This window comes from Athene cunicularia (assembly GCF_003259725.1).
Source record: "Athene cunicularia isolate RWA chromosome 3 unlocalized genomic scaffold, athCun1 chr3_part1, whole genome shotgun sequence".
In the NCBI taxonomy this organism is placed as follows: domain Eukaryota; kingdom Metazoa; phylum Chordata; class Aves; order Strigiformes; family Strigidae; genus Athene; species Athene cunicularia.
The window spans coordinates 61288755-61311192 of record NW_020799097.1 but is presented as its reverse complement, the minus strand read 5'-3'; the positions used below and the strand labels follow the sequence as shown (position 1 = coordinate 61311192).

Below are 22438 nucleotides of genomic sequence, written 5' to 3'. Positions count from 1 at the left end.
TAGATCTCAACAAACAACAGACAGGACAAAAAATTGCAATTTTACTTTACTGAAAAGTTTCTGTATACATCAGGGTTGTATTTCCTCAACCTAAAATTAACAAACTGGCTCTGTAAAAGCCTGTATGCTTTATTTCTTAAAATCTGCTCAGTGAATTCACTCAGTCTCATGGCTTCTGAATTGGTCTTCCAGAGACACCTGCCAACTTGTGACAGGCACTGAGGCCCCAAGATGTAAAACACAGGTCTTGGTTGTAAGGTGACAATGTAAACTGAAATTAGTGGCTGAAACCGGAGCATTGTGAAGACAGTCACTGAACATAATTAACCATCTTGTGCTGGACTCAGTGAGTCCTTAGTCTCATCCTGCCTCTTCCATCTCCTCTCTTGCTTTTGCTGTGTCTGTCTCCCTTACCCTTGTGACAAACAAGGCATACTAAAAATAAGTTGCCTATGCTTAGACAGGAGACATGCCACAGGGGTTACCTGCTCTTGTTTCCTTTTTGAAATTTAGGTGGCTAATGTTAGAGCAATAAGACAGGTCTGGCCTTCCAAGGCCTAAGTGAAAATCTCTCTCTTAGCCCCACTGCTGCAAGGCTTCAGAAACATGAGCTTTGCTTTCAAAAACTCCATTCAAGCACTTCTCGAAGACTGGTAGGTACACAGCTGGATTCTATCTTTCGCTCTTCTGTAGATCTGAATAAATTATAACCACTGCAGTCCATTCTCCTCTGGTAGATTTGATGAGGATCTCGATCCTTTGTGCATGCTGAATGTTTCCTGGACTGAGCTCTCTAAGGGTTATGTACACTTTTCTAGATTTTTTGTTCCCATGTATAGTACCTGTCCAGCTTTCTGTTGTAAGATATGAGCTGCAGGAAATTCCAGGTCAAACGGTGAAAAACATGCAAGCTTATAGAGCTATAGAGCTAGTCAGCTGCTGAGCCAGGTGTCTGTTAGACTGCAATTTTTGACCCTGGTGAGGGAGGGAGGTGGAGAGAAACAGGAACCTTGACCCTAAATCCATGTTTTTTCTTCTGAGCAGTTGACTTGATTTTTACACATCTATCCAGAAATGCTTAGTATTCAGGAGATGTATCACAGGATCATCAAGGTTGGAAAAGACCTTGAAGATCATCTGGTCCAACCATTAACCTAACACTGACAGTTCCCAACTACACCATATCCCGAAGCACTATGTCAACCCGACTCTTAAACACCTCCAGGGATGGGGACTCCACAACTGCCCTGCGCAGCCCATTCCAACACCTAACAACCCTTTCTGGAAAGAAATACTCCCTAATAACCAGTCTAAACCTTCCCTGGCACAACCTGAGGCCATTACCTCTTGTTCTGTTGTTTGATACTTGGTTAAAGAGGCTCATCCCCAGCTCTCTGCAACCTCCTTTCAGGTAGCTGTAGAGGGCGATGAGGTCTCCCCTCAGCCTCCTCTTCTCCAGACTAAACACCCCCAGTTCCCTTAGCCACTCCTCGTATGACCTGTGCTCCAGACCCTGCACCAGTTTCATTGCCCTTCTCTGGACACGCTCGAGTCATTCAATGTCCTTTTTGTAGTGAGGGGCCCAAAACTGAACACAGGAATCGAGGGGCGGCCTCACCAGTGCCAAGTACAGGGGTAAGATCCCTTCCCTGTCCCTGCTGGCCACGCTATTGCTGACACAAGCCAGGATGCCATTGGCCTTCTTGGCCACCTGGCACACTGCTGGCTCCTGTTCAGCTGGCTGTCAATCAGCCCCCCCAGGTCCCTCTCTGACTGGCAGCTCTCCAGCCACTCCTCCCCAAGCCTGTAGCGCTGCTGGGGGTTGTTGTGGCCCAAGGGCAGCCCCCGGCATTTGGCCTTATGGAAACTCCTCCAGTTGGCCTCAGCCCATGGCTCCAGCCTGTCCAGGTCTCTCTGCAGAGCCTCCCTACCCTCGAGCAGATCAACGCTCCCACCCAACTGGGTGTCATCTGCAAACTGACTGAGGGTGTCGATCCCCTTGTCTAGATCATCAATAAAGATGTGAAACAGGAGTGGGCCCAGAACCGAGCCTTGGGGGACACCACTCGTGACCGGCCGCCAACTGGATTTAACTCGGTTCACCACAACTCTTTGGGCCCGGCCGTCCAGCCAGTTTTTTGCCCAGAGAAGCGTGTGCCCATCCAAGCCACGAGCAGCCAGTTTTGCCAGGAGAATGCTGTGGGAAACGGTGTCAAAGGCCTTACTAAAGTCAAGGCAGACAACATCCTCAGCCTTTCCCTCATCCAGTAAGGGAGTCGCCCTGTCGTAGAAGGAGATCAGGTCTCTCAAGCAGGACCTGCCTTTCATAACCCCATGCTGACTGGGACTGATCATCTGGTTGTCCCGCACGTGTTGTGTGATGGTACTCAGGGTGAGCTGCTCCATCATCTTCCCAGGCACGGAAGTCAAGCTGACAGGCCAGTAATTTTGCAGATCATCCTTCTGACTTTTCTTATATATGGGTGTCAGTCACTCTGGCCAATTTCCAATCTGTTAAGTCTTCCCTGGTCAACTCATGTGTCAACACATCTGAAATCTTCTTGGTTAACCTGGAGTTCTGTAGATAGTCTGTTTTTTAGAGTGAGATTAATAGAGTAAGAGTTTTGCTTCAGAGTACTGAACCATTTCAGGAGGTCCCTCAAAAGTAATTCACGTTTCTGCTAACATGCAAGCAAAGTGTGAGTACTACTACTACAGAGATATAGATGAGCTACAGATTACTTGAAAGGATGCTGGCACTTTAACTTGTAGGCAAAATACAGAAGCACTTCCTGAATTGGACAACACTTGCTGCCGGGATTTCACAATGCACCAGAGTTTTATAGGAAGCAGCACTGGTCGGAACAACAGTCTGTACTGTAACATTTCTTCAAGGTTGAATTATTACAGCCATCCCTTCCAAGTAATCAATTTGATCTGGTTCTTGATAACTTTGTAATATGCCATACATATAAAAGATAAAATACAACACATTTCATAGTGCAATCATATGCTGCTGCTGTCACATTAAGACCTGTGATCCTTACCTCTCTTCTTTCCTAGTTCGTGTAGCCCACTGTTACTGATTGACAAGCAAAGCTTATTTCTGTGCTGGTTTAGCACACCAATAATTAAATCAGTTGCAAAATAGTGTTCTTTTTGGTTTGGGTTGTTCTGTGGTAATGGAGAGGACATATATTTGTATCAGGTAACAGCTGAGTTAGTTTAGCACCCTTCTAACTCAAAAAACCAGATTCTATTGATCTAATGGTGCAGTTGATTGTTTTGTTGAAGATGTGTTAAGAGTTATAAATTGATTCTGCCTTGCCTGAACTACTATACTACTGCTATCTGTAGTGGGCTGTTTGAGTTTCTTTGGAGGAGAGGGGTTTGGTGGGTCATTTTTTAGGACCTTGAAGATACAGTTGAGCTAGCTAATAGAAGCAGCATACACTGCTGTCCACACTCTGAGCTCTATTGGAAATTTAAGCCATGAGGGCACCTCTGTGTTTGGGATCTTAAGCCCCAGAGCCTTCTGTGAAAAGGTTTTTTCAGCTGTTCTTTAAACAAGGATCCATGCTCTGTTTTGCATTTCCAGCATTTGTGCAGAAATAAGTGATTATAGCATCACTTAGCAACATCTAGGGAATGGATTCTACTTTCCTCAGCCTGAAACTCATGTTTTGCTTACCAGCAACATCTCCAAGCTGAGATTTAGGGAACTAGTCTGCAGAGCATTTCTCCCTACCTTTTGTTAAAACTGTTCAACTGATCAGTTGGATTGCAAAACTCAAGGCTCTTTTTGATATCTGATATAGAGTGGCAGGCCTCAGGCAGGAGAGGGAGAGTTAGGGTCTCGAGTCCACTCCTAAACATGTTTGAAGAATCCACGTGATTCTCTCTGAGCAGTGCTGTAAAACCTGGGCAGCCTGAATCACATGTGCTTGAATGAGCTGCAGTGTTGTGTGCTGAACCACAGTGAGGTCAGTGATGCCTGTGAGCTGTGTCTTCCTGGTTTAGTTTCAGGTCCATGTTAACTGTGATGAGAAGTAGATCTGCAAACAGGTAGGGGAAATTCAGATTTAAATAATAAGATCAGGGAAGTGTATAATGAACTTTGGCACCTCTTAGGTTTAGGGAGCTACTGAATTTTTGTTACTAGAACACAACGTGATTAAGGTTTGCAAGTCTGTCTGTCCTGAATCTGGTCCAAAGTAGCTGCAATTCTCAGGCCTATCGTATATCTGATCATAAAAACTAGATGACATACACTGTTGGACTTCTGAAATACGAATTTAAAGGTGGTTGAGGTTTGTCCCTAACTTTCTGAATGGGGAGAACAGAATATAAGGAATGACACAGGGTGTAGAGCTCCAACCTGTCTGGGCCTTGCAGATGAAGAACCTATTATCAAGGTGTTTTAATCAGTGTTTACTGAAGGAGCAGTAGTTCCAGAACTGGGTTTCATAGGTTGCACTCTCACTTATGTGGCAGCTTAATGGCAGCTGCTATTAACTTGAGAGAAATCTCAGTGCCTTCCTTGAATATTTCCTTGAAATATTTCCTGTTGGTCACTCATTTACAACAACTGGATAAACAAGGAATGAGTGTGATGCACAAAACCAAGATGAGCTAAGCAAAAAAATATTTCTTTGTTACAAAACAAGTCCTGCCTGCTTAAAAAATCTGTATTTCTACCAGGCACGTTCATTTACCATACTAGGGATATGCCTAGTAGTATGAGAGCATTGAGTCTTTGTGGTGACTTTTTTTTTCTTTTTTCTCCCTTCTTCTTTTTTTGAAGAGCATGTAGCAAACTGTACAAAAAGAAATCTGATCTTTCAGCAAACAGAACGATGAAAGTAGAATAAGTAAAACAAACAAGCCTAATTCAAAAGCTTTAAAATAAGTTAATTTCAAACTTCTTACAACTGTGAAGATGAGGTGGAGCAGTTCTTTGAAATCTGATAGTTTTATGCTTTTAAATAATTGATTGTGAGTAGCAAAAAGAGGGAGAGCAATTTTGCTTCCTCTTGGGAACATCTTTTTAAAAAAAATGGAGTTGCATTCATCTGCAGGGACAGCTCCAGAGCTGTAAGAAGAGTAGGAAGGATATGGTTAGAGAGGAGTAGGGGCCTCCTTCTGCTCAGCTGGAAACATCTGACTGGTGTCTCTGACAGGAACTGTGCAAGAAGTAGTAACCAGCTGTGTTTTTTCCTCCCCTCACATACTTCTCAAGTCTCTCTCCCATATGTAGGTCACTGAGGAAGAAGGCTTGTATGCCTTTGTTTTGGTTTGCTCCTAATATTTTCTTTGTAGCTACTGAATATGTCACTCAAGTGCAATTCCTGAAGAAAAGCAAGAACGATACAGGCTAGATAGATAACTATTATGTCTCCACTGGCATCTTAAGCTGAGGTTTGGGAGCTGTTGGTTTAGAAGCAGTTTAGAATGCTGCCTTTTGCTTTGAAACACAGAACAAAGCCTGGCGTTGATAAAGTACACCCAGTCTTTGAGTTACAGAGAATTTCTGGTTTGCAAACTGTAATCAGTTACAAATCTATGGTAACTGAGGTGAGATATTCGTATTCCCTCCCTAGCTCTCCCTTCCCAGTTCCTCCAGTTTATAGAGGTTGTGGCAGGATTTTGTGCAGTGGTAGTTGCAAAGTCAGTACGAATGGCATAATCTACCCTTGCCCAGTATTGGCAAGGTCAGTGATAGAGTATTTGACTTGTTCGTGCACACTGAAAATCAGCCCAGCTGGAAAAACATATGCTCTGCATTCTGCAAGATAACAATTTAAAAATTCGGTAGCCACAATCCACATATGGCTAGAGAGAGTCTGTCTGGCTTTGAGAAATTCTTTCTCATAAGGACTCTTGCTTTCTGCTGACTTTCTTTTCTGTTCATTAAGGTAGAACAACCATCAATTCATACAGAGCACATTCCCAGAAGGTCAGCTTCAGCTGCCAAGATCCCTCTGTCATATGATACCTCTCCTGTGATAGCAAGTTTGTCCAATTTCTGTTGCATCCCAAATCTTCTATAAGCCACTATTTTCACTGAATGTTGTTAAAATAGGAGTTGAATTACATCCATCATATGACTTTTCCTTTCACTTTATGTAACTGTAGAAAATCATAAACATAGATTAAACCCTGAAGAATATAGAATTCTGATATATGACTTTTTGTTGTGGTTAAAGCCTGGAAGGTAGCTAAAACAGGCTGAAACATTCATGAAAAACTCTGTGTGCCAGTATGTTTGTAACACCAGCAGATTTGCATGATTCTTCTTTAGCTGAAGGAGGATACAGATGGGCAAGTAAAAAGTAAATGAAATCACTGAGGTGTTGAAATCAGAGCGTGTATGAAAACATAATTCTGTTTTGTCAGTATTTAAAGTGTGGTTTTGTACAGGTGTGGTTTGAAAGCAAATAGCCTTAAAGTAGAGCTTGATTAGACTTTTAACAATGATGTCAGAAATTTCCAGTGGGCTGCAGTTAACCAGAATTTAACTTCGTAGGAACATACTAGTTGGAACAGATTTTTTATTTTTTTTTTTTTAATCATTGTTGCTGTTTTCAGGATGATTTCTTGCATTTAGCATGAAGTTTCAGTAAAATCTGGAAAAGGCTGGTTATTTAGGGATTTTAAGCACCCATTATGGTCCTCCATGTTCTATTTTTATGGGCTTTTCCAAGGCTGAGGAATTCAACTTGAATCTGCTATATCAAATTTATAACCTCAATATGGAGGGTAATAGGAGGAGAAATTCAGATATATTGGGCCTTTCTAAATGCCTGTATTTCTGCAAGGAGGTGAAGTCATGAAGCCCACAGTTCTTTTTGAAAACTTCAAGCATGAATTATTTGCATGCTGTTCCTTAAACACTTTGTTCTATGTAAAGTAGAATAAATATTTAAGGTACTATGCCTCACAGGTTTGTTCATAAATTTGGAGAGTTCTGTTAATATTTTTGTGGTTTATCTTGTTTGTTAAAAATATTCTGGCCCTATGGAAATGACATATGAAACTGTCTTATGTGGATAACATTGCACAAGAGGGACAGGGATTTATTTATGCTAGTGGCAGAATAGAGTGAAAAATGGATCTTCCATGTACACCCTAGAGGGCTATTTGTGTTAGTATGTGCAGAAAAGGCAGAATTTTCTGTGTTCCTACACTGTTTTTCTCTGCCTTAGTTAACTAGTCTGGGGGTGGTGGGGGCAGAAGAGGTCTGTAAATTAAGCCATCTTAGTTTGAAAGTGGTTTAAATAGCAGTTGTAAAACCACTGTGCAATTTATAAATACAAGGTGACCAGTGGACATCCACAGTTTGTCTGCAACTGTTGCTTTTGCTAATGGAGCAAGTATAGCCTCACTTAGATAACTTTTGCAAACCAGGCTGCATTTGCAGAAGAGAGGGGAAGGAATGTAACCAGGGTCCTCGTGCTCCTTCCCATCTCTGAAGAGTCAAATTTCAGAGCCTAGGGTGCTTAAAATACCTATTGCAGTTCAATTCTGTTGGATTTTCCAGTTTGTAGATAGGAGAAGAGTTTGCATGGTAGTTTTCATGTAGGTGGGTTGGGTTTATGGTGTTTGTGCAGTTACTGTTTACTGCAGTATCATGCATTATTCTCATAACTTAATAAACAATATATTGGTATTCTTTAGAGAAACGTTCAAACTTTGGGGTTTAAGGGGATTACCGGGGATGACTTAAGATATGAATGTAAAGTGACTGTAACTTGATTTGTTGACTTTCCCTTGTTTGAGCTGTAATAATTGGTCACATGATCACTTATTGTGCACTTAAACAATGTGTATTTAGTGTGCTCTATGCCCACACTAGAAGAACAGGCACTACTTCTATCTGACTTCACACTGTCCTTGAAAGAGCATTATAGATGGTAGTACACTAGCATGAAATAATTACAACATCACTGAAAAAAACGGAAGGGAGATCTTTCAGGACTCCAGACACTGTTGCTTAATGTTCCTGGTCACTTGGGGACATGATTCTTTTTAGAAATGCTAGAACCTCTAATAAAATCCAACAGGAAGGGATGCAAAACTTGGTGTTTTCCCATTCTTCCATGCTTAACAAGTCTTTAGTCCTTTAGAGCTCTGAGGACAATCTTCATCCCCATCCTTATTTTATTTTCTCCTTCCCACACATACTTCATTTATTGTTTCTCTATGCTAATGTATTGTCCTATTTTAGAATAATCAGTGTTAGATATTGAGTTAAGCCAGAATAAAGCAAATGATTTAAAACCTGTTTTTAGATACTTGATTCCAATTATGTGAGCTCTTGGGTGTGGGGGTGCTTTTTACTAAGCTGAGGTCTTTTGGCAGGTGTCCTGGATTTGATTCCTCTAGTGAGCCATCATTCTTGGTGATATAAGTATGGTTAGCAATGTGTACAGTACTGTGGTGTTGTGATTTTTTTTTTTTTTTTTTATTTTAAATTCTGGTGAGTGTGAACTATACCAGTAACTTTCAAAATGTGCTTAACACTCATGCAGAAGACTTCAGTCTTCTGAATTTATTGCAACTACATTAGGTTGCTATGTGTAACAACTTTTGTAAAAGATTGATCCAGGAATTTTTTCTGCAGCATCTGCATCTGTCCATTTCTAGTCAAGTAGCCTCAGTTGAAGTGCAGTAGGAAAACACATTGAATTGGATTTGAATAAAATGAGGAAGTCTATTGGCCCCAGGCAAAAGCAGTTTGCACTGGTGTAATTTTTACAACTATTTCTTCTATTCCAGTAACCTGCTCTGAAGTGACTCTGAAGTTTATTAGATTCTACACAACTTGATCTATAACTGGATGTGCTGTATGTTGACTCACTTGTTCAGCTGGAAACAAATAGGAGATTTCATCATCGTTACCCAACCAGTGGCAGTGCATGTAAAGTCTTTGACAAAGTATTTCTGAGTGGTGACTGTGCTGCTGTTGTATTCTCTACTTATTTACTATATGAAGCCATAGCTGAGCCTGAGCCTCATGTGGAACAGACTTTGCAGTTGGTTCATGCAAATGCTTCTCTGATTCTGTTTATTCTGCTAGGGCTCGGGAGCTGGGAAGATGGCTCAAAATCAATGGTTTTAAATCCCCATTGTTAGTTTTAGTCCTGTGAACTTTAGGCAATGACTAAAACCCTGTCTGTCCCCTTTTTAAGTAAAAGACAGTGGCATGGGGGGACCCTCACCATTACAGTTAATATTCAGGAGCAGCTGGTTGGAACAGTGCTCTTCTTCCTGTGGCAAGTCCCAAGCCCTGGTGTTCTAAGGCAGGTTTCATTGTACTTGTCCTGCCTGCTTGTCTGGTTCTTGTCCTCTGCAGTACACTGGCTCGGTGCTTGTTGCTCCTGTTGCTGCTGGTGTTTGTTCCACGCACCACCCAATGGGTGCTGCATTTCCTGTGGAAGCATTAGACTGTAGCTTCATGAAAACTGGGCAATGTGGTGGGCCTGGCTTGGACTTGTAGCACTGAAGGAAACTGCTGCTGCATGGCTATAATGCAATCTTGTGTGATCCAAGGAAGAAATGAGGTTTCAGGGGGCTAGTAAGCAGCACACATTAAACATATTTTTTTTCCCCAATGTCATGCTTCTGTGTTGTGGCCTTCTTTTTAGAACTCTGTGGATTGTGTGTTGATTCACCTCCCTCTCCAGCTGTAAAGCTGCAACAAGCTTGGTCATGGCCACTTGAGAGTTTAAAGTCTGGTTTTCCATATGTTAAATAGAATGGAGGTTGAGATAGGAGAACAGTTACTGTAGGTAACCTGCAAAAGCTTCTCTCCTGTAGCTGGAGTTACTGGTAAGTGTTCCAAAGGAAGATCATCCTCAGTTTTCCTTGTCTCATGCTAGCAATGAATATGATGCTTGGATGCTTCTCAATCCTGCCAGAGAAGGCGGGTGACCTACAGTTTGCTCTTCATTTATCTCCTCTTATTTAATTCTGTGCTTTTCAAACATTAGGATTTTACTGAAGGGTTTGGGGTTTTTTTTCATCTTTTGTTCTGCAACAATACTGTGATTAGTATTGTTTTGATTACAATTGATTACAATTTATTAGTATTGTTTTGATTACTAATTGATTACAGTTAGTGATTACTAATTCTTAGTTGGGGATAACATTGTTCCTTTATTCTTAGAGGCCAGAAGTTGTTAACGTTTTGGTCTTCAATTTATTTATTTGTATCTTTATTTTAAGTTTGAAATGTCCAGTGTGATCATAAACATTTTCATGTTGGAGGAGCAGAACCAGAAGTTATGTCAACATGGATTTACTTGCAGTAATGGAACATCTTTGCAGAGTTGGGTGAAGAACAAGGAAACGTGAGGAGAAAGGAGATGAAATTTTCCTCTTTCCCAGCCAAAAGCAAGCTGTTAAGCAAGGATAGTGTTTGATCCAATATGTGAAATACTATTTTTTCCATAGATAAAAATGTATGTTTTGCAGGTCTGGCCAGAACATGTTTCTCAGATACTCCTACCTGTTAAAAAATGTAAATATTTCTACTGTAGATTTCAATACTCCTGTAACTCATGTAGAGAAAATGAGGCCTTTTATATGAGATGGTATTATTATTTTTTTCTGTGCCCCTTTTTTTGTTCTCTGTAACTAGAGGGAGAGCTTCCATTGATGGAAATGGAACCACTCTTTGGCTTAGTAAAAGTAAATATGAGCTGACTCTGAAATAATTTTCCCTGTAGGAATTCAGGTTAGGTCTTAATTGTTTCTCTGGCTCATCATTAACCATGTCTGACCTGTTCCTGAGCATGTGACCTGTCTGAGAGTAGCTGAGCAGCTTTCATCAGCTAGTAGTTATATATTATGAGATCTAGATCAGGAATGCTGCAAAGAAAAGCATGAAGTCTTCTTACTAATATGGTGTTGCTTCTTTCTAATACAAGATTCATTTTTGGGTGGAAAAAGTGAGATTCTTTTCTTTTGCATGCGAGACAGCAGTTGGAGAAAAGGCGTTTTGCTTTTGTGGTGTGCTTCCTGTGCTGCCCCATTCCCAAGGGGGACTTGCCTTCTGCAGTGGCTCATTGCCACCCCACAGCTGACAGGATGCTGCTCCTGCAGGGTTGCAGTATAAGCCTTGAAAAATCTGTTGATCTTCATTATATGCGAACATCTACCCTGATCTTCAGTGTAGAAGTGACTGCAGGAGTTAGCATGCCTCTGACAGAGGCTATTGCCATATCCTGGTGACTGTGGTGAAGAATGCTGTGTGCACACAGTGTGTGTGCCCTTCTGCAGCTCCTGAACAAAGTCCAGCAGCTACCTGTACATACCCAAGGAACCTGAGCTAAAACGTGGGGCTGAAATGGATTAAAATCATGCATAAGATACAGTCAGACCCAGTTACAGGATTGGTAATGTCCTGAAGGACAGGAGGGACCTCTGATAGTTGTATTACTCCTGTCTGTCAGAACTCCTTGGGAAATTGGAAGAATCAGGAAGTGAGGAAGGGAAAAGCAATAAAGGGTGAAGTAACCTAGGAACCCGTCAAAACTGTGCTCTGATCTTTGGTCCCTGTTACATGTGTTTACACTGGACTAGGACTTTGTGAGTTGGGCCTAAGCTTTGGCTCTCTGGGACTCTTGAGCATTACGGATGGATTGCGAGGCACCAAAGCATCTGGCCAGGTGCTTTGATGTGCCAGGCTAGACTCCCTGCACAGGGGCAAAATCTGGTTGAATGAGAGAGGCACCCTTATAAATACCACCATCTGCAGTGCAGCCAGGAACTTGGGGGCCTCTGTTTTATGAAAAGCAATCCCAGGTTACCAGCAGTTTTGCTCTCATCTTTCAATGCCAAGACCCTCTCCTTGTTTGTTTCCCAAATGGGGCAGAGGAAGGAGCCAACAGGGTTGTTTCTACAGCGTAACTTTCAGGAGAGACTAAGGCTTCCCTGCTTTTCCCTTAAGGAAAAGAAGAGACTTTCATCTAAGAAGTTTTGAACACAGTTCTTTGAATCAAATTCTGTAAGATCTGTGTGTACATGTGACGGAACAAGGCATTTCACCTCCGTGATCCAGGCAGTAATGTCTTAAAGTCTATTTTAAATGTTGTTTTTATCAATAAAGCTGTACGAGTTCATGAGTTTGGACAAATGTTTGTGGTTTAGGAGGTTTTCTGATTATATGTATCATATTATATCAAATGTCTAAAATAGTAGTAGCTACAGTAAGAAATCTTTGAAAAAAACAAGCCAAACCAAAAGAACTGTAAGACTATAAAGTGTATTTTTTAGCCTTTATACACTCCAATATGTTAATATGAAGGAGTACAAAGGATTGATTTCTTTAACTCACCAACCTGCAGGTATGTACTGTAAATCAAGATTTCAGGAAGGTCACCTGTGTTATACTGGTCCTACCAACTTGGTTTTGTGTTTGGTTTTTTTTTTTTATGAAGAAGCACTTCAGAAGTGCTACTGAAGACTGGCCAAAATTTACTGTTCTGCCTTTTCCTGTTTGCTCATTTGAATAAGCAAGGTTTCACTTTTCAATGCAGTATATTTCATGTGAACAAAAAATTGAAAAGAGAAATGCTGTTTTTTTCTGAATAATATCCTTATTGTGAAAGGTTAAGGTGGAAAACACTAAATTATAGGAAGCCCAGAAAAATCGGTGACAGTTCAGTCCTTGGGGTTTTTTTGTTTAATTTTTTCCCCTTAAATTTGAAAGATTGATAGCACTTTGTTATTTTGATGCAGTTACAGACTTCTTGGTAAAATGCGTTTTAATTTTGTGCTGAATTCTTGAATCCCAAGACCTCAAGTGGGATGAACTTCCCTCTGCCTGAAATTGTGTAGCTGACCAGCTATGTAGTGCTGGCTTTTAATTCCCTCTCAATTACCTGTGTTTAGTTTTAGAAGTAGGATAAACATCTAATTAACTTGGAATGCAGATATTTTAAGTATAGACTTTGTTTCAGAGAACTTTTCAAGTGAGAGCCTTTATTTAAAACACAAACCTTTATTTTCTTTATTTGCAGTTAAATAATGCATCTGTAGGTGGCGGTAGGACATACGGATACGTTTTCTGTCTTCAAAACAGCTGTTAACAGAGTGCTTGGTCTGGTTTGGGTTTTTTAATTCTCCCTGTTAAAGTACATACAGAATCGCGAAGCTCCTTGGCTCTTGGATCAGAAGGGAGTGTGTCTTGGAACAAGTAAAGGATAATTGGTGTTCAGTTTTATAGATATTAAAACTTCACACTGGTGGAGGTAACACCAGCCTATTATCTTTTTGTTTGTTTTAAAACAGTGCATTATACTGAACATGACCATAAGGCTTAATTAGCCAAAGTTGGTATTTGTCAGTATGTGTGACCAGAAGTGTGGTGGCCCAGCCAGTGGGAGGCCTCCAGCAGGCAGGGAGGGGCTGGTGCTCCACCAAGGGTGCAGAAGGGAGGCAAAATTCAAAAATTTTAGTTTATGTTTTGCTTCTTTTCAGCACAATTAAAATATGAGCTGTGTGAAACCCATCTTACAGTGCTGTTCCCCTCAGTAATTCTTTTAGTAGCTTATGTCCACTCAAATCAAGCGTTTTATTTTTGCCTCATGCAAAACTTAGGTATTAACTTTCCTCTTTTTTTGATATCTTTATTACCTGGGTGTGCACAGAAGAAATTGGCTATAACAGTTATCGACATTGGGTTGTTATGCAAAGTAGTTTAGAAAATCCAGTATCATCTAATTCACCAAAGACTTGTGAAACAAATTCTAGAGTTAATATTATTGCTAAAAAGGTTCTAAGGAATTCCATTTTTATCCAACTGTTTAACATGAGTCACAGATAACTTTCTTCTTGTAACTGAAGTTCTGTCTGTTACAGATCTCTTCCACAGTACATGGAAAAAACCTTTTTTATTACTATTTTCTTCATTACTTAGAGATGCCTTTTACTATATTTTTAACTGTATTTAGGAAAAAAAAGATAGCATGCTAGTAAAGCAAGGACCCCACATACTATCATACTGTCATATTTTCTACTGACTGCGGTACACCAGTCTACCTGGGGAGGGCCACAGAAATACAGGAAAGACAAATCTACTCCTAGCAGAGGTCGAGCAAAAATTAGTTATTTTGCATATGTTCTTTCATTTTAGAAGATGTGAGGGTGTTAAGCTGAGATAAAGCATGTCGAGGATATTGGTTTTGCAGTGTGATAAACTGCATATTCTTGAATGGCCTGTCTGTTTTTCTCCTTGTTTTCTCATGTGACAGTAAAATATACTAAGCTGAAAATAATGCTCAGATGATGTGTCACTTCTTGCAGTTCCAAACTAATGTATTTTATGAAAAACAAACCACTACTGATTTTTAAGTGTATACCATATTTAAAAATGTAAGGATCTCAAAATTATTTTTTTTTAATGTACTGTAAGCCCATGGAGGCTTTGTTGCCATTTCTTAATTAATGGTCTGGTTCTGAAATGTTTGTCTATGGTAATGTCATAGCAGTCTTTCATATGGCTTTCCAAAATGACATGCATAAAATATGATTAAACCAGAATAAGAAATGTGCTGCTTATTTTAAAAATTAGTATTAAAAAGCCTGATTTATACTTATTATAGTGAAACTATTACCTGTTCTTTAAATTGCCTGTTTCTATCTAGACACCTGAATACATTCCCATCCTTTATAGAAACCCTGGGCATTGTCTTTGACTTGGCAAAAACCATTCGCTCGTTGTTCTGGGACTTCTTAAGTGGAGCCTTGTGTAGTAGGGTAAAAAAGTCTTGACTACCAGTTTCTGTCAACTTTTATAGCTTTAGAATTGTCAAGCAAAAATGCATAAAAATTAAGGAGAAATTGTCTGTGCCCCATTAAAATTTCTATTCCTCTTCACAAACAGCTGCTGAAATACAAAGAATACTACATCAGCTTGGAACACCACAAGACACGCCTGAGTTGAGGCAACAGCTGTGAGTACTTCACATGAAAACATTTAATTTCATTGCACTGTAAACAATTTCCTGGTAGGTGATGAGGTGGTGCTTTTGTTAGGCAGAGTGCTTGATCTCACTGAGAAAGGCAAGTATAGAGAAATACTTGAAACTTAAATGTTGAGATGCGCTTTTTAAAATTAGTCTTGGATAGTCTGTAAACTAAAGTTGGCTGTTTTTGCCCATGTATGTTGCCTGAAGTATCAGTACATCTGTAAAACCAATGCTGTATGTCAGCGAAGGAAAAGTGGCAGGACCAGAAAGCAATATCACTTTTAAAAACAAACATCTATACCCTCCATTCCAGTCAACTCTTCAAATCTGTGTAAGTTTCACAAGGTAATGAATATATTGGGGGGTTTTGGTGAAATGTGATACTGAGGGAGAGAAGGAAATGTCTTTTCAGTGATGAAAGCTACAGGAAGAGATGACATTATAGAATAAACATGTACCAGAAAGACTAAAATAGCAGAAGTGAAATAAGGCTCCAAGGCAGATTCTATGCTGTAGTTCACTCACCTGAAGGTGGAATTTCATTAATGTGCCACTATCAGAGACAGTCAGCTGCCCTCCACTTCTCTGCATGGTCTAAGGAACTGGTGTGACTTTTTCCATTAAGCTCCTTTACCACATTAATCTCAGCATCATAGATGCAGGTAAGCAATGTGTTGTGCTAACCCTGTGGGTGAGAGAGTTGTTGGTCTCCAGTATGTTTAATGCCACCCTGTGGCCCTTGAAGAGGAGGAGCATATTGGACTTTGTGTGAACAGCCAGGTTGCTTTATAATAGCCTGAGTTCAGGGCCCATAACATTGGCCAGGTACAGTCCTCAGTGGATATCCTGCTGGAGGCTGTGAATAGGTGAAGATCAACATACACAGTTTATGCAATAACCAGACAGGATCTTGACATAAATTCACAACTAAACAGGATAGAAACTGTTGTGAAGCACAGGTTCCAGTCTTTTATGGAAGTAATATATATAGTAAGGTTCCTTGAGTTTTCAACTGTTCCTTTTTCACTTGTCTAACATTTGGCCTTTCCTTTCATTTTGGTATGTATCTGAAGAGTTATTTGATTATTTTAAATATTTATGTTGACTGTTTGTTAATAGCTTTCCAGATAAAACCTTTTTATATACACAGGGGAAAAGGATGCAAAAGCAGGTAAAGAATTTGAGTTGCTTCTGGAAAAAAAGTGAAGATTGGTAAAGGAGTGTCAGAATAATATCAGAAGCAAGAAGACAAAAAACCAAAAATAGCAATGCTGTTGAAGACAAGTCTTTTTTTTAAGCACTGTTAAATCTGTTAGTAAATAATGAAGTTTTCAGCTAAGTTTGCAGGTACTGTATCATGGAAGAATATAGATCTTTTTGGATAATCTTCCCAGTAGCTGTCAGGAACTTTCATGGGCTGTAGTATTGGAATTATATTCAAGCCACAATATGTTCTTCCAAGCAGAAAATACTTGGTCTTTCCTACAGTTATTCTGAACTGAGAAATGACCAGGTGTTTCTACCTATTGATATTCTCAAAAGGACTATGAAAAGCATGATTAGATATTCATAATAACTAGAAACCTATTGCTGCATGTTAGGAAAATAGAAACAAACAAAAAAAAAAAAAGTGGGTAATGATGCTGTCACAACGAGGAACACACCTTCTTCAGCATCTGTCCTGCCTGGAATCCATGGTGTCAGACCTTTACAGTGAAGAACAGAATAAAGATAGCTTCATGCACTTTAGAGAAGAATTTAGTACTGCTGCTTTTCTGAGAATCAGTGAAATTCAGGGTAATCCAATGGTCACTAATGAAACTTTGCATTTGATTTTAGGCAGCAGAAGCAGCAATACACCAACCAGCTTGCCAAAGAAACTGACAAATACATTAAAGAGTTTGGATCTTTGCCTGCAACAAGTGAACAGGTATAAAACCAAAGAGCATGGCTTGTTTGACTATCATGGTGGCTCATGTAGTGACTTTGAGTGACTTCAGTTCTGTATGCGTATTTTTGTGCTCCTTACCGGGCTTTCAAACTGCTGTTTAGCTAGTCAACACATTTGCACAATGGGAACACTTGCAACATAACAGTATTTTGTTGCAGTCAGACTTGTTACAGAATTGGTTTTATGTATCAGGAATGAGGTAGTTTGAAGGAAATTGTAGGAATCAAGGCAGTGTGCTGTGCCAGTGATTTCAGGTATGTTGTTTAACCTCCGCCAGCAACTAAGCACCACACAGCTGTTCACTTGCTCCTCTCCCCTCCCAGTGGGATGGGGAAGAGGATCAGGGAAAAAGGTAAAACTCGTGGGTTGAGATAATAGCTTAATAACTAACTAAAATAAAATAGTGACAGTAATTAAAAATATAACAATAATTCTAATGAAAATGGAAATAATAGAAGAAAACTGCACAATAGAGTTGCTCACCACTTGTTGACTGATGCCCAAGCAGTGATCTGCACCCCCCACCCCAAAACCAGCTCCCCCTGTGTGTTGGTTTAACCCCTGCCAGGACTGGAGAGTATGTTGCTGTTGCCCCTCCCCCACCCTCAGCCGGTTGGGCTGGAAGTTAAGCACAGACCCCGGGCTGAAATAAGAAGAAATTTAATACAACAGTGTGATGAACAATCTGAACAACAACAGTGGCAATGCTAACAACAATAAACAGCAATAACAGTGAACAAGACCACAAAATGGTCAGGGAACAAGCCCGCCGTGTGTGTGTTGCCACCCCCAAAATCAGAAGCAAAAGTAAAAAGGCTCTGCCCCTGGACCTGACGTCAGCATGGTATGAATAACCCGTCTGGAGATCCCTTCCCCCTCTCTCTCTGCTGGGGAAAACTTGACCCTATCCTAGTTGAACCAGGACACCCTGGTTTATATACTGAGCATGATGTTCTCTGGTATGCAGTATGGAATATCCCTCTGGCTAGTTCGGGCCAGCTGTCCTGGCCAGGCTCCCTCTCACTTTCTTGTATACCTGCTTGCTGACAGAGCATAGGAGGTTGAAAAATCCTTATCTTAGGATAAGCACTACTTAGCAACAACTCAAACATCAGTGTGTTATCAATGTTATTTTCACAATCCAAAACATAACACCGTCCCAGCTACTAGGAAGAAAATTAACTTTCTATTCCAGCCAAAACCAGGGCAAGATAGCTGGGCACTTTGTAATCCGTTGCAGTGATGCTACGTCTGACTCCACAGGCACTCTGACTGCTTCCAGGGGTCAAGGAATTCTGTGCCAAAACTGCTTCCAGGGCAGGTGTCCTGACCTGTTCATCCACTGTCCAAATAACTTGATTATGCACAGAAGTTCTGTTCTACATCACTCAGATCGTCATATGGGTTATGTCCTGTCCACAGGCTTTTCCTTTTTTAAGAGGAGTGGACAGGAGCTGTTACTAAAACAACTTGTGCAGTCTTTAAACTGCTTCTTTCCCAGATCTGTGTAAAACCTCGTTAGGAGGTAACATGTGAAGTGGCTATTGTTGTTAGCACACTCCTGTCTGCCACCCTGTAATTTCTTACCCTAGTGAAATCTGTCACTTAAAATAAAGGAAGAGCAACAGGATCCCAGAAAACATGGATTCAGGTTATCATCACTCAACTTGCCTGGTCTGTGGCTGGTTGCTGAGGAACCTTTAGGAAAATTAATTGTCTTGAAACACTGAATTCCAGTGGCAGTCCATGATCCATGTGTGCTCATCCTGTCCAGCTGTAAACTTCTAATAGAGATGTTAAAACTTGGTATATAACCTCTAGTTCAGGCAAAGTATGTTTGGGGTGGTTTTTTTAATGGTTTCTCTGTTTCTTTATCTTGGAGCTGAAAAGTTGGCAGTGAGGTATTTTGCTGTTTAATTTTACTCCTTTTGTTATGAGCATCTTCATCAAAGCTATCTCCCAATGAAATGCATAAATAACAGATTGATGAATGGCAAATTATAGCCTATCAGAAATTTGGAAGGAAGTGTTGATGTAATGTGTACATTTAGGGAAATATGGTGGAGGCTGTCCTAAGTGCCCAGTATTCCTCTTCCCTCCCCTACATCTTTAAAAAAAAAACAAAAAAAGTTAAAACAGGTATTTTTGTACCAGTTCTTAAGTACTTAAGGGAAGATGTGAAGCCACTTCTGGATGCAGCTCAATATGCATTTCCAGCATTTCTGTAAAATACATGTGAAGTGCCCAGTTCTTTCTTTTCTGCACCTTCAACCCCAGTCACTTTTGCATATTTTATCATCTACGGTATCAAAATATTTCACACTTAAACAGTAAGTTTTATAATCAGTAGATAATAAGGAAAGTAGAAGCTTTCTTGTCCCTGCCTGTTTCTCATTTCCAGCTGTTAAATGAAAATAAATACATTGGTTTCCTCTTTAAATGCCTTAAATTGTGCAGAGTTATATGATCCTAAAGGGAAGGAAGGTTTGTCCATGCAGTTGCAAATGGCTTTGTAGACATCCTTCCCTTAAAACTATTTGGAAAAAAAAAAACAACTTGTATGTCTTAGCATTGAGCAGCCTGGAAATGGCAGAGCCTTGAAAAGCCTGAGCTCATTTGACTTGGTAAAACTTTTTATCTTATAGCGTCAAAGAAAAATACAGAAAGACCGTCTTGTGGGGGAATTCACCACAGCACTAACAAATTTCCAAAGACTCCAAAGGCAAGCTGCTGAGAAAGAAAAAGACTTTGTAGCCAGAGTAAGAGCCAGCTCAAGGGTATCTGTAAGTATCAGAAAATGTGCCTTTATACTCTGTTTACAGTGGTGTTGATTGTATTTGATGTCAAACTTGCCTTCACAGTACTACTTATAAAAACTCATATCTGACTTCAAATACTGCAGAATGTGTGCTATATTAAGTTGTAATAACTCACACCACGCCCTCCCACCCTGAGAACTGTTACTTTTTCCTGTCTTTGTCACGCAAAGGCATGAACTGCCCCTGGGTTCCTGCCATACTCTTTCAAAATAAATTTTTAGTAGATTTTGAAATGCTGTTGCTGGACTTTTGATACCAACAGGCTTGTCCTACAAGGAAGATTCACTTGCTAGATTTCTATGCAGTATTAAAGTGGAGAGGTGCTGAGGAGCTTGAGATATTGAGCTTTTAATTGTTAGCATATCAGTTTTGCCTTTTTGCTCTGTGCCAAATACACGTTGCTGTACCTGTAAATTTTAGCAGTCAGTTACTGAGCTGAATGTTTTTGATTGTATTTCAGCTTTATGCAAGCATAAAGGAAAATCAGGATGAGAACATGTTAAATCATGTTTCAGTTTGAAGTTGACTTACTATAAACCTTGTAATATTGACTCATTTTAGAAATGCTGACAGTGTCTCTTTCAGGGCCATAATGTTTTATTTATGTTTTTAAACACTGATCGTATAGGGTGGTGCTCCTGAAGACAGCTACAAAGAAGGAACACTTGTCTCTTGGGACAGGTAGGCTGAATTTGTTATTAAATCTTAACCTAGCTCAGAATAATAAATGGCCTGCAGAGAAGCCAGCTTGCATTTATTTTATTTTTTTTTTCATATCAGTTGTCTTTTTCTGGAGGGAGTTGGGATAGGTTGTTCAGTTAGGCTTTTTTCCATAGGTCAAGTTCAAGGAAGGGGCTTTGGTGGGATAGGGGGAAGAAAAAGGACCAGTTCGTGTCATCTCCCCCTTTTTTCCCCCATATTTCAGATTTAGTCGTCTCCTTAAGCTGCCCTAAGTCTGTATTTGGGCTTTCTGAGACCCAAACCTAGGTAAGCAGAGTCCAACCTGTGAATAGAGTAAAACTGTTAAGTTGTAATAAGGTTCCAGTGTTTACTGGGATCTCCAGTTGCTTTCATACTCTCCAAGAACTGCTTCTCAGTCTCAGATTCTCTTCTGTTGTCAAGTTTGCTTTTGCCTCAGATGGATATAAACCCTGCAGTTAATAATTCAGAAGAAACTTTGCCCTTGTATTCATACTTGGAATTTCCAATCAGCTAGCTCAATGCTATGTGTAATGTTGCTACAGCAACATCTTCCTGTACCAAAGGTGTGACTCTCAGACCTTTCCCATTAGCTAGGCAGGCAAGGATAAAAATTTGCATTAACTAATAATGTGAAGTATGTGCTATGTACTTAACTCAAAAGAATAAAATGGCAGTTATTTCTCATTGTGCCTGTTCAATTCTTGGTGGGGTTTTTGTTTGATAGTCAACCGCAAGCACAAGTGCAAGATGATGAAATTACAGAAGATGACCTCCGTCTTATTGAGGAGAGGGAATCTTCCATTAGGCAGCTTGAGGTAAGTACAAGTGGTTTTACAGCAGAATAAGCTTTTAATCTTTCCAAAGGAAAAAATAGTTTATAGTGGCATGAGCATTAATTGCAAGCATTAGTCTTGAGGAGATAGGGTTTGTTTGTGGGTGTGGGTTTTTCCTTCAAAACTACAAATACTGCCTTTAGATGAGAAACATGCATTAGAAATCTACTGTATGAAAGCCATGTTTTGATACTGTGTTTAACTTCAGTGGTTCACTTATGGAATAAGAGAGTGCTCATGTGATTGCAAGAAAAAATACATATAATTTGATGTATTTTTGGACATATGGACATATTATAATAACCTTTTTTAACAGTGACTATAAATAAAGCACAATTATACCTTTCCTCCCAGGTATTTCCAGTGTATTGTTCAACACCACTTTGTAAACAGCTTTTTTGAACACTTCTGGAAATTCAGTTACTCTGTTTCATTCAAACTTTTGTAGTTAAGGGATTGTCAATAAGTAAAAATACCCATCACATTTAAAAACAAGATGTAAACTACACAAAAAAATGTCACCTGTCATGAAATGCTGTTATCAAGAGACTCCTGTGAAGACAAAATGAATTTTTCCAGCTAGTCTGGAATCCACAACAGGGAAGATGCTGGAACTAGAGCATTTCAGAAAGTCTTGCTGATACATGTGGCAAAATCCATTCTATGTATAAATTTTTCAATAATCTCTCCCTTGCTGCCCATACTTTAGCTTACAGTGAATTGGACTAAACGTGTGTCAGTTATTAGTTAAGAAGAGATCAAATGCACAGCGGAAACATGGCATCATCATAACCACATGGTAATAGGATAATGTAATGTAGGTGCAATAGCTTGGCCATATTATAGAGATAACTTCTGTAAACTATGGTGCTTATGAAATTTCTGTCTGTTTAACAGGTGTACTAAAACTAATGCAAAATACTTTCTGCGAATGCTCTTATTAATTTGACTTAAACAGTTAGCTTTTAAGCAAAGTTGGTGTGAGCCTTTCCCTTCAGTTAAACTAATGCAAGTATGTGTGTAGACAAGCCCTCAGCAATGAGAGATCCTGTTTGTGACGTGATGTCAGGTGTCCCTGCCCATGGCAGGGGGTTGGAACTAGATGATCTTTAAGATGCCTTCCAACCCAGACCATTCTGTGATTCTATGTGAAGTGTA

General features: G+C 39.9%; 1 protein-coding gene across 2 annotated transcripts in view; it reads left to right on the top strand.

Moving 5' to 3' along the window:
• STX7 (syntaxin 7) overlaps positions 1-22438 on the top strand; it is a 35295-nt gene that overhangs the window by 7627 nt on the left and 5230 nt on the right. For both annotated transcript variants that reach the window (XM_026845777.1, XM_026845776.1), the window contains exons 3-7: positions 14891-14960; positions 16815-16905; positions 19572-19709; positions 20374-20426; positions 21172-21262. In XM_026845777.1, coding sequence (XP_026701578.1) covers positions 14891-14960; positions 16815-16905; positions 19572-19709; positions 20374-20426; positions 21172-21262 — 443 coding nt within the window. The remainder of the gene's footprint in view (positions 1-14890; positions 14961-16814; positions 16906-19571; positions 19710-20373; positions 20427-21171; positions 21263-22438) is intronic.